The sequence below is a fragment of the Telmatherina bonti genome (assembly GCF_933228915.1).
Source record: "Telmatherina bonti genome assembly, chromosome: 20".
Classification (NCBI taxonomy): Eukaryota; Metazoa; Chordata; class Actinopteri; order Atheriniformes; family Telmatherinidae; genus Telmatherina; species Telmatherina bonti.
This window is the reverse complement of record NC_136618.1, coordinates 23,795,587-23,808,155: the sequence shown is the minus strand read 5'-3', so window position 1 is coordinate 23,808,155 and position 12,569 is coordinate 23,795,587. Positions and strand designations below refer to the sequence as shown.

Sequence of the window (12,569 nt, the reverse complement as noted above, 5' to 3'; positions counted from 1 at the left end):
TTTCCAGCCTTTCCGCTCAGTGCTGGAACCCAGAAAATGGCCACAGACGCTTGAGTGGTTCCACAGCTGGGGTCCCAGCAAGCAGGTTCCATTTTCATTAAGGTCCAGCTTCTCTGTAACTGCAGCGTGTCATTTGATTTCATTGGAATTAAAACAGGCCATTTAATTCAGTCATTTTTAATCAACGCAAACGGAGGAAAGCAGGTGGCATCCTGCTTTTCAAATTCCCAACAGGTCCACTCGTTAGGGAACTGCGATCTTATTGTGAAACAAAACAACTGAAACTGACAATAATAATAATAATTAAAAAAAAAAAAAAAAAGACTTTTAAGTGACAGAAAATAATTCATATTAGTAGCCAAACTGGTTTAAAAAATTAATAAATAAAAAAATAACAGGATTTGTTCACTTATTAATGCTGTCTTATTTGCTTTTAAAGCAAAAAAAAAAAAAAAGATAGACTTCATAAGTTGCAGCAATTCGAATCAAAATATGTCAAATTGGATCATATGTGAAAAAAATCACTTCTCAGATAGCATGTTAAAGAAAGAAGCTGTTAGAAAAGAAATATATTTTCTGAACAAAGCTCAATCAGAAATCTAAATTCATAAGTTGAGACAGGAATATTATTTTCACAGGTCTAGACTTAGCCACTTACTAGCTTACTTTGCTGATTTCCCAGCCATTAAATCTAAAGACGGGATGTTGATAACAGAACCTAAACGAATAAATAACGCTAGGATTGAATGGAAAAGTGTGTCTAAACTTTGGACTGGTGGTGTTCCTTCAGATATGTTCATATATAATGAAGTGAACAATTAACCTGAACAAATGTGCAGCATGTTTATGGCTCACACTTACTGCTTCCAGGCTGTCTGAAATATTGATTCCTTATTTTATGACAGAAAAAAAAAAAAAAAAAAAAAAAAAAAAAAAAAAAAAAAAACCCACGAGTTTTTCTTTGCTTTTCTGTCAATTTAGTATACAGATGATTACTAGTTTCTTTCTTTATTATTTCTCTTTGGTAGGTATTGCTGCTTTAAAATCTTACCTGAACTTAAATTACTTTGATAAAATATGATTTTATATTCAGAGGAGGGAGTTCAAATGTTGCACTTAGACTTATTTCTTTACATCATCTGCAGAACTTGTGGGTCGCCTCTGTTCAGCAGTGACTCCCCGCCTGCATTGGGCCAATTCAAATGTGCAAAATATTCTGTTGGCTGGACAGCAGAAGCATGGAGAGCCTCCAAGGGCAGCGTGCACTCGAGGTGCACGAGACAGCTGGCTGGATATGCTGTACCCATTTAACTGGACAAGAGACTGATAAATAATTCAGAGGGCCAGAGTGTAGGCCAAGCATGTCTCGTCAGACCCTAACAATCAAAGGCGGAAGGCAGTAAAAGAGAGGAAAGAAGGAGGGAAAGTGGCAAAACATGGCCAGCCGTATCAACAGAAACAGAGGCTAAGCACTTTCTGTGTAACACTATTCTTAAAGTAGGGTCCTGTGTACCACAGTGTCAGCTCTGATTATAATTTCATTCTTTTCTCAGCGTTTACTGCAGTGGAAGTGTTAGCAGTGAGGGTTACAAACTATGTTGCTGGATGAAAATAAAACCTGTATCATAGCCAGTGTTACAATGTTTCCTTTTTTCCCCACTAAATTGGCTGCAGTGTGCCTAACTTGGAAGCAATTCTTTCTGTTTTGACTACCAGTGTACTGGCTCGCTGCCCAAAAACCTGGATCAGCTCTTTGATCCATGGAAAAGCATGGGTTCCAGTCGAAGAGAAAACAACAAAAGTTGAGCTTAGCATATGAAAGTAAAGTTAAAATAACCCAACATACAGTGTAGTTTTGGTCATCTCAGTTTTAACTGAATTTATGAACCACAATGACAGTTTGTTGTTTTATTGTTATTCTTTCATTTGTTTCTAATTGCAGTCTGCAGAGCTTTGCTCACATTGCAAGCAGTGACTCAGACTTGGTAATGTTGGACTTTACTTTGTCTTTCGAGTCATGAACTTTTACGAAGAGAATTTCTAGTTACAGCAAAGGGGATGAAGCGTTTCCCGTTAATGGAAGTTAGAACTGGGTCTTTGCCTTTTGACGATGATGCAGTCCTAGTGTGCAATCTAACAGGTAGACGGAGGGCGGCATCTGGCCTGACATAGGGAAGAGAGAGCCGAAATGATTTACTATCGATTTTTATTCCAACCCTCACCTGTGATCTCAAACAGTAAGTAATGACTGAAAGAATAAGCCTGTAAATACAAGGCGCTGAAATGGGTTTCCTCTGACGGGTGTTTGGGTTGACCCAAAGGTTAGCAGCACAGCTACACAGGAGGGGCTCGACGCTGCCACTGCTTTCCACATTCAAAGGAAACAGTTGCGGTGGTTTGGATAGCTGGTCAAGATGCCTTCCCAAACATATTTAAAATGTCTCCCAGGGGAGGTCAAACCAGTTCCTTACTGGTTCTTAAAGGACCCAATGTAAAACTGGATCTAACAAAGAACCAGAACCAGTCTGGTTAAAAAAAAAAAAAGTGTCTGTAACAAGTGAATAAGGTCATTTTCATCTATTTTGCAGCAGTTATTTCCACTTGGGAGAAAAGATGGAGAACAGCAAGTAGGTAGGCAGCTGCCTTGCTAGCTAGTATGTGAGATGGATGAAGCCACATTTATGTATAATTAGCACTGTGAAAGGTAAGTGCTGGGCAGCAACGTCCGCACTCACCTGGGAGTCAATAACACAGTCAGCAATCCTGACAGCATTTCAAGACAGCTAATTGCAAGTTGTCATGGAGAATTTCTGGTCGTTGAAATTAAGATGGGGGGATGGGGCGAGGGGTAATAGGGGTGGACTGCATCCCAGTTCCAATTACCAGTGAATCAGTGACTTGAAGGAGTAGAAAGAATGGAGAAGAGCGCGGCTGTGACAGGCAGGGATGCATGCAGGAAATGAGAAAGAGGAAGGAACGGAGTGAGAGATTGAGAAAGGGTGAGGAAAAAAGCAGAAAGGCAGACAGTGTTGTAGTCAGGTTCAATTAGCACCTGCGTCTATCAGAGACGGGCAAACGCTTTCTCACCTGGTGAGGAACTCGACAACGGCATCACCCAGGAACTCCAGCCTCTCGTTGTGATTGATCCTATGGGTGAGGAAAGACATGGACGGGAAGGTGGAGACAGTCGAGGAAGGGGTGAGAAAGACACACTTCAGCCAAATGCTCATTTTGCACATACACAACTTTTCACATGATCTACGCTTTGAGAAAAACATGGACCCACATTCAATAATAGGCGGTCGTTGCCCTTAAAATTAGCTCATTTCATTTCCCCTGAGATATCCCTTCCTTCCACAGTTAAAGTTAATTTTCTTGTCAGCAGGCCTGCCGGGTGTATTAATCACAAGAATCGTCCCTTTGATTGCTCCTGTGGTCAGTGATAGCATGAACAGATATGTGCCTGCAGGCAGCCTACCTGGAAGGGGAGGGGTCATCCTGCCCCAGACGAGACATGATGTTAATCAATGTGTTAATTCCTGGAAAAGACAAAAAAGTCCTCAGCGTGGAAGGGTTGGAGATCTCAATAGAGAGGTCATTTGGCAGAGAAAAAGAGGAGAAACAAAGAAGGTTAGAGAAGGAGACTCGTATAAACCTACCTTTCTTCCTCATGTACATGTGGTGGACCTTCCTGTCGCCATATTTTGGCTGCCGGATGCCGCAGTTGGACAGCGAGTTGCGGGCGTGATCTGGATTCATTCCAAAGTTGAGGTGGTGACTGGGGTGAGTCATGGCCAGCTGAAAAGGAGGATCCACAAATCAGCATGGTAGGTTTGCATAGAAACCAACCTCAAAACTCATCTATGGATGGTAATGCCCAAAACCAATCCTCCCATTGGCCTTCCACACATAGAGCAACCTCTAGGGAACATTTTATCTCTTGCTGAGCTTCCTTTCCTCATTCCTACTGAACAAAACTTTCTTAAAATATTCACAGGCTTTGTTTTACCACCAAATAATGCAATGAATCAAAGAATGAAGTTAATAGACATTTGATAGCTAAAAAATACTTAATACATCATCTCTCAGATGATGGCCTACTTCTTACCACGTTTTCATGTCAGTTATTCCAAATTCCTTGAGCAAAATGGAAGAAACTAGTCAGCTATACACCACTTCATCTAGATGTATCTTTGTTTCAGCCTCACAGATGGCAAAATGGTAGGGAGCAAAAGCCATTTGCCAGTTTTATAATCTGCAAATGCATAACAGTTACAGTTCCAAGACAACAAATCTGAGGTCATCTTTCAGTTTGTTGGCCCAGTTAAGGATTAAAACAGATCAGTGGCTTTCAAACCAACTTTTACTAATTTTCCACACTCTATCAATCTTAAGCATTTGAAAAACAAAGAACAAGAAACATGGAAGTAATCGGTGTGGTTTTAGAAATATTCATCCAAATGAAAGCATAAAAACCTCTTACTATTTTATTTTGATGTATAATTTGAGCCATACACGCAGTTGTCCAGATGTAGGCGAAGCAGGAAAGCAATGGAAAGTGTTTACTTCCTGATTTAAGGCCAGTTTTCAAATTGTTTAAGTGTTATAAAGATAAACCTAATGCAAGGGATGAATGGGTATAATTCAGTGTTTTGCCAAAACACAACAAACTAATTACAAAGAAAGCCTTGAGGTGCAGTCACATGGTTCCAATAGAGTTCTGAATTATTAGTTAACACTTATCATATTTGGGATTGTTTATGTCTTTATAGGAAATTGTAAACAGCATAGGAACTATGGTGGTGTATAGATGCTGGTACGTTCGTAAGTACAAGAAGAACTCTACAAAGGCCAAGTCTGTTACTCTTTTCAGACTGACCCAAGCCACAGTAAAACTGGATATCAGCAGAACAATGCAGGATCATTAAACGTTTCAAAGATTAAAATCAGAAATCCAGAAAGAATAGAAATAGCTCCTGGTCTGAATACTTACAAACTTTCAAACTGGTAAGAAAGCAAAAAAAAAAAAAAAAGTCTTTGTTAGGTTAAAAAAAAAAACAAAAAAAAACCCTGAGGGAAACATATTAATCGAAATTCAGCTTTGGTGGGGGGGGGGGACAAAAAGTGCTGTGCCTAGAAAGACTGCTGCAGCCGAATGTCTCAAATGTGCTGAGGGAGGAAAAGGGAAAAAGATGGGGCTCAGTAGGATATGTCAAGCTTTATCAATCTTACATCAGGAGAATGTTAATATCAGCCAAAAAAAAAAAAAAAGAAAAAGGGAGAGAAAAAAAAGTCCAACGACTCCCTCCTTTGGGCTTGCTTTTCAAAATGCTTGTCTCCTTTCAGCCAACTTCAAATCAATTTCAAGCTCCAATGAGATATATATGTAAAGCGTTAACAGAAAGGTTTCAATATTTATAGTTGCTCAAGAGGCCTTCAGCTTTGTAGTCTTTAACACAAAATGGGAAATTCAAGAGAGATTGTACTTTTTTTTTTTCCCCTAAAGCTAAGAGGAACGGAGATTGAAGAAAAGAAAAAAGCTAATTATCTCGCATGACACCAAGAGAAATCGAGCAATTTTAACTGTGTTGACAATTGTATAGGAAAAGAAAAAGAGAAAACATTATTTTTTCCAATTTTTACTCTCCCATTGTGCAGTCAGACATGCCCGAGACTGCCTCCTGCACAGCTTCAAGTACAGAGTTAGATCCTGTATCAAGCAGAATAGGAATTGTTCTGTGAACACTGCAGGTCCCTCACAGTTATGAACAAGATCCAATAACAGTATTGGCTTTTTGAGTTGAATATGTGCAAAAGACTGATGTCTGCAACTGTTCCTGTCAACATAACTGCGTAGAGCATCGCGGTGATTTGGATTTAGCGATGACTTGCTCAGCTGCCGCTCAACTGCCTTTGGCTAAACAGAAAGTAAACATCATCGCTCAGAGGACGGCAGCAGAACTTGACTGGAGAGAGGATTGCTCTCGCACCTGCAAGCGGAGACGCTGAAGGGCAGTGCGCCTGCTTGGCAAGCACAACTCAATAATGTAATTAGCGTGTACAGCATTATTTAATACAGCTCCCAAGCAGATCAGTATGCAGAGGTAAAGAAACACACTGGCTTCACTTTTTTTAATAACCAGTCTGCTGCATTTGCATGGAAATGATGTGGACTTTACTGGGGATCAAAAAGGGAAATCTTCTGCAGAGTCTTTCCATTTGTATTTCGATTTAAAAGGCAGAAGCTTCAGCAAAGTCGGTTTTCTTTTTCTGTTAAAACTGCTCTTCCTCGTCCATGTTAGAGATGTCAACAAATCATCTAAAAGACTAAACAAACTAAAAGCACTGGTTGCATTTTGAGGCTTTTATTAAGTATGCATTTACCAGCTTTCAGTCAAAGTGTGGACTCCCTATTCTATTACTATGACTGACTTTAACCATGAGAAGCAGATGCTTCATTTCATTTCATTTTATTATGTGAAGTCATAACACTCTTTTTGTGATGATTAAAATGAAGAAAGAAAAAAAAACTAATATAAAACATTTGAGCTGTCAGATGCTTTTATTGCATGTTTATTTCTGGTTAAGAGGTTTGAAAAATATTATTTTTTTTGTTTGTTTGTTTGTTTTTTAAGAGGAACCCTCACTTTAACATCCTGAAACATGAAGTCCTCCAACTTACAGAAACTTTAGAACAGATGGTGCCAAACGCTGCCAAACCAGTGTAACTGTACTGTAATTGAGTTGGTCTTTGCAGAGATAATATCCATATATTTTACTATTACTTGAAAGAGGATTATAGCTACAGATGAATCATTTTGATTTTTCAGGCATTCCTGAAACTATTTTTATTTGTGCTACATGTGCTCCTCATTTATTGCTTCCCAGTAACAGATAAACTGATATTTACACATCTTAACAAATCTCAGAGTCCTTTACTAGAACTGCAAAAGTATTTAAATAGACCTTGTGGTTGCAGAGACATAAAGTAATTCTGAATTATATAAATAAATAAATAACATCCGATGAACTCACCGAGATTTGGGTCAAGTTGTTTCATAGGACTCACTGAGAGTAGAAATATGAAGATAAAATTGACAATATGTAACATTAAAATGCTTCATTTTGTGAAAAGAATCACCCCGATAAGCATTGAGAAGAACAAGGCCATTTCCAAAGCCTATGAAATGGGATTCAGGTTGGCCTTACATGGAGCAGATGGACAATTCAATCCCATGGCCTGGAACGCATCGCCATGAATAACGAGACAAATAAAATACCCTGCTACAGACAGTCATCGGGAACACAAACAAAAGCCTGCAATATCAGAGATGGGGCTGAAGACTTGTAAGGGGTAAATTATTTACAGCCTCCACGATCCCTCTCATTCTGACAGCGTGGGTCAAAAGTGAAGAAACAGGGATGAAGCAACAGGGGTTGGATGAGATTATGATGGTCTGATGGATGTGGGGATGCAGGAGCATGTGGCCACCAGGAACCCATGTCTCTCTAACCCAACCCTCCCCTCACCACCACCCCTCCTAAGTTTTAAATGTTTAACAGGGAGGCTCTCAGAAGAGGAGCTTCAAAGAGCCGTTGCTCCTCTGCAGCCGGGCGGGAGGAGGGGGAGGGAATGTCGAGCGCACAAGCCTCCCGCTCCCAGGCTGGGATTTTGTCAATTGCCCTTATACTAAGATCACATTGTCATTCTGTACTGCGGTGGCAGATATGCTGATGCACAAAGAATCAGATGACGTTTCAATAGCTTTGCCAACTGATGTACTGCAGTGATTATCCATGCAGCATGTTCTTGCAGCTTTGATTAACAGATATGGTTTTATTAAACATTACAGAAAACTTGCTGGATACATGAATTGATTCTGTTCCGATCCACCCAATTCGCTGCTTTCCCAGATGATCTGTAGCTTTCATCTCTTATGAAAAAAGAGGGGGAATAAAGTCTCACTCCTTTAATAGGAAAACGACTCATTATCCTTCATAGCTGGAGCAAGAAATCCTACTCTAAAACCCAGATTCAGCTGTCCCAAACCAGGACTCGCCATCAAAGTCCTCTCAGTATAAATATCCACCCAGCCCTTGTAGGGGTTGTGGGACTGTGTGATATCAACATCAAGGCAATTCAGAAAGTTATAGGCAAGGAAATGTTTCATTATGCTTTTATCAAGCAAAATGTGCATAGATCTTATTTTGTGCATTCCCATATATTCCCAATTTTGTTTTTTCAGATCTCTCAGTCGACTTCTGGAGAAAATCACCTGCAATGCTTTTCAATTGTCAACAAATCAGTATGTTGAACCTCTAAGTATTATCTGTGCGGAGGCAGTGCTGGGATCGAGTAAACAAGCCTTTTCAACAACAGCCGAACTTCCGATTGTATCGAGAGCCACGCGGCGAAGTAAAGCAGAACTGCAGATGTTTACCAGAACCACCAGCCAGAGATATCGCCAATCAGCAGCATCCCAGGTTAGTCTACATGAATGCTTCACAAGGTTCAGCAGGCAGACACGTTTTAACATTAGCTGTTCAGAAGAGGTGGTACGAATCAGGCCTTCACGGTGGAATGGTTACAGGAGAACCACAAGAGGACTGGATCAATAACATGAAGACATCCACAACAAATAGACGTTAGGCCATGGGAAAGCTTTTCTTTCACCAGGCTGAGACCAAATATGAAATGTTTTGTTTTCAAGAGACAAAGTAAAATGAAAGTTGTTACTGGTTTGGAGATCTGGTTGAAACTGTTAAAAATAGAGGAGGTGTGATGATGAGAAGGCAAACTGGGGGGGTATTAATTGTTTTGGGGAAAGGTAACGATCCAAAAGACACGTCCAGCCTCCATTAGGGTTTGTTCATTTGTTTGTTTTTTTCACCAAGAAAAAAAAACAACAAAAAAAAAAAAAACAACACACATTAATTTCCCAGATTCTGAAGATGACCTGATCAGATGGTTCAACCTAAACTCAACAGGGATGGTGAGAGTTGAAGAAATGAAGTTAAAAGTCACACAACACATCTGGAAACATCCAGACTGTTGGAAATATATTTCAGCTTCCTGAGAGAGGACAGACCTGGTAGGTTAAATACAGGAAAACTATTTCAGAACTATTTTAGTTATTTAACAAAACACATTTGTGTTAAAGGTGTCAAACCTGACTTTATAAAGAGACAAGCATCTCAACCGGGCTACATAGTTCCTGCCACAGCAGAATATTCCCTGCTATGCCTTCAGTATGTCCAAACTGAGTCTTGGTTTTGCTGCATTTGTCTAAATCTGTGCCGACACTAATACGCAAACATATTTCACTGCATCCAGAATGTCACATCATCGACAAACGCTGGTGACACACAGGTGTTTGCTTCATATGTTGAGCTGTTTCATCGCTTCGCTCTGCGGTTTTTTCTCCTCTTCTTATCCTTTCTAAGCAGATTAATCTTAGTTTCACTGAATGCTGTTCCACAGCTACTCCAATCTGACCTTTCAGCTCGCAAGGCTTATGAATGGTTTGTCTCTGTAGCTTCCATCATGGTGTGTTGTCTTCATGGGAGGACTTGGATGGTGATGATAATATTCTCCCTTCTGAAGTGTGTTTTGCTTGGCCCGTTGTTGTGAAGGAGTCTCTCTAACCATGAAAAGGATGCTGTGATCATCAACCACAGCTGTCTTCCAAGGACATCCAAGCCTTTTGTGTTTTCTTCCCCTCACAATGTTCCAAATGGTAGATTTGGCCTCTCCTAACGTTCCTTCTCTTTCTACGATGCCTTTGTTTTGCATTTAACGCTCGCTTCGGTCATACTAAAAAGCAGCTGTGACCGCAGGTTGCGGGTTCACAGCAACAGCCTCCAAATGCAAATGGAGATCACACTTTTAATCAACCTCACATCTTTCGCATGTTTAACCATAAAAGAATCAAATGGCTCGTGCCGACCAATAAAACAGCCTTTCAGTCATCTAGTTTACCATTTTTGGTCTTCTAAAAATGATAAGGCTTCATGTCCTTCACATGCAGACCTCACTTTAATAGCTTCTGTGGGTAAATACTGTCAATATGTTATTTAAAGGTGGCGTATGTAAGATTTTCAAAATAAATTTACAAAAAAAAATAACTACAATCATAATTAGATAGTTTTTTAAACATGTAGGTTCCAGTCTGTCCATATTTGATGCGTTAATAAATTACAAGTTTAATTAATCACAAAGACCCTTCTTGAAGGTTTTCTGACCAGTAAAAAAAAAAAAAGTGCCTTTTTCCCACCAGTAGGGGGAGTATAAACCCATTTATTGCAGAGCGGCTCTGAGCTACAGCTCACAAGCGATTCCTGCCCTCATTGGAGCTGGCAAGGAGGAGGGGTGAGGGGGGAGTTTTGCTTAATACTGCCATCCTGTGGTCGTTTTGCCAACCTGTGTGGTTTTGCTCACGACCTGGTGTTTGCCACCTGGTGGTGGAAAGAATCGCCTTGAAATCTTACATACTCTGCCTTTAAGGTTGCATTTATTTAAAATGAAGACAAACCTGGACCAGATCATTCCTTTTTATATCCTGCAATGTCAGATCCTGCAATCAAAATTGGTTTTAATTTGTTTTTTTCTTTTCTTAGCTAAGTAAACACTTTTGAGTCACATAATCAGCATTTTAGTGGATCACAACAAAAGGATGCTAATTTAGTGATTTATATGTATCTAAGCCTTCTGTAAAGCCTCACGAGTGTGATATACGGAGTCATAGGACAGATTTTCAGCAGCATATTCAGTTAAAGAACTGTTATACCATTATTTAAGAGTGTGCTTCACCCACAGATTACATCAAACTAAAGATAAAGTAATTCAAAGCACACAAACCCTCTATCAAAGTACAATTAATTTATAATGCAATCAAAGAGTTGTAGCATATTCTCTCATGTTTAATGAGTCGACTGTCACTGGAAAACATTCATCTCATTAAATGTGATCAGCCCATCAGTGAGGAGCCAAATGAGAAGTGATGGTGGATGTGGAATTCGTTGCAACTCGGAGGGGGGGGACGGGACTGTTTGAGCAGGCGCCATTGCATTCTTGCAGCTTTTCTGTCCAAATCTATCTGGGCAAAAAGTGTGTACGCCGTGAGACAACAGCCATTATTATGCGTATATGTGTGTAGGTGTAGGTAGGTGAGGAAGGTGTTTTAAGCCCAGCAATGACGGTTCCCCTCTTGGTAGTGAATTGCTGACAACACACACACAAACACACAAACAACAGTGTCATGACATTAAACCCACTGCGGATAGAAGTGTGATACAGATAGACAGCCCAAACTGCATGTGTGGCCCGAATGTGATCTGCTATGTGGAAATGAGTGTTTTCCTTTAGTCTGTTTGACGTCTGTGTAAGATGAGGAAATTGAATGAGAAAGAGGGAGGGGAGCGATCCATTAACTTCTCCCTGAGAGGCCATGAATTCAGGCATCTCTACCATGAAAGCGCCTCAGCCTGTCAGCCACCGGCTGGCCTCACAGCAAGTCAGCGTCTCCTTTTTAGCATTCATAATGACAGGTCATCATTATGCAAACGACAAAAAGGCCAATCATTGATCGATATGTGCAAATCCCCGTCTGCAAGCTCACTCGGAGCCCCGAGCAGTCGAGAGCGCACAGACGTTCACAGACCCTTCTGCAAATCTTAAAGCATCTCTTCCCCTTTTTTTTTTTTTTTTCTTTGAAAATTATGTATGGGCTACAATGCATTGATTTCTAATGTATCAGCTTATGACAGCTCTTCAATATTGCTGCAGGCAGCCGTGGGGCTTACTCTGAGAGCACACAGCTTGAGGCAGCAGACCTGACAGGGGAGAGCTGGTATAACAGAGGAGGCTGTTGTTGTCCTGACTACTGTCACTGCAGCTCAGAGCAGAGCCGGGCTGCTTGCTGCAGAGATGCGACTGAGGCCACTGTGTGTTACCCCAGCTGACTCTTGAGCCCCTGTTTCCACCTGAACAATCCCTGCAGAGGTGGACTTGGCACAGTAATGAGGAAAACGCTGCCTCTCTGGATTTCTGCACATAACAAGCTCCTTGCAAACAATGTTTACTTTTTTTTTCATACCTCTACATTGCCTTAAAGAACTGTGAGGATTCCACCTAACGTTATTTATCAAGTTAGTTATCCACTATGCCAGCTTGTAAATAACGCAACTTGGTGTATGCAGTCAGAGTCGCATCAGTGTGCAAGTAAGCGGTCATGACGGCGCCTTACCTGAAGGAGGCAGCGCTCCTTGAAGACATAGCCAATAAGCTTATCCAGGTGCATCAGACACTGGTGGTAGCGGATATGATGGGTGAGAACAGGGAGCATCATGGCGTGCTGTGGATGACAGAGAGAGTTTGCGAGAAGGAATAAAAAAAATAAATAAATAAATAAAAATATTCAAGCAACAGGACTCAGCAGAGAGAAGGAATTCATGTCTTGTATGAAAGAACAGTGAAGGGAACGTGTTTTGAGAGAAATTGTGAGGAAGAGGTTGCAGTAAAGAATGGGAGAGGGTTGGTTGGAGGGGACAGGGAGGGAGAAATCAATCAG

General features: G+C 40.7%; 1 protein-coding gene across 1 annotated transcript in view; it reads right to left on the bottom strand.

Moving 5' to 3' along the window:
- drosha (drosha ribonuclease III) overlaps positions 1-12,569 on the bottom strand; it is a 111,399-nt gene that overhangs the window by 61,157 nt on the left and 37,673 nt on the right. The window contains exons 17-20 of the mRNA XM_079260056.1: positions 12,246-12,353; positions 3,660-3,798; positions 3,479-3,539; positions 3,088-3,147 (exon numbers count right to left, since the gene is read on the bottom strand). Coding sequence (XP_079116182.1) covers positions 3,088-3,147; positions 3,479-3,539; positions 3,660-3,798; positions 12,246-12,353 — 368 coding nt within the window. The remainder of the gene's footprint in view (positions 1-3,087; positions 3,148-3,478; positions 3,540-3,659; positions 3,799-12,245; positions 12,354-12,569) is intronic.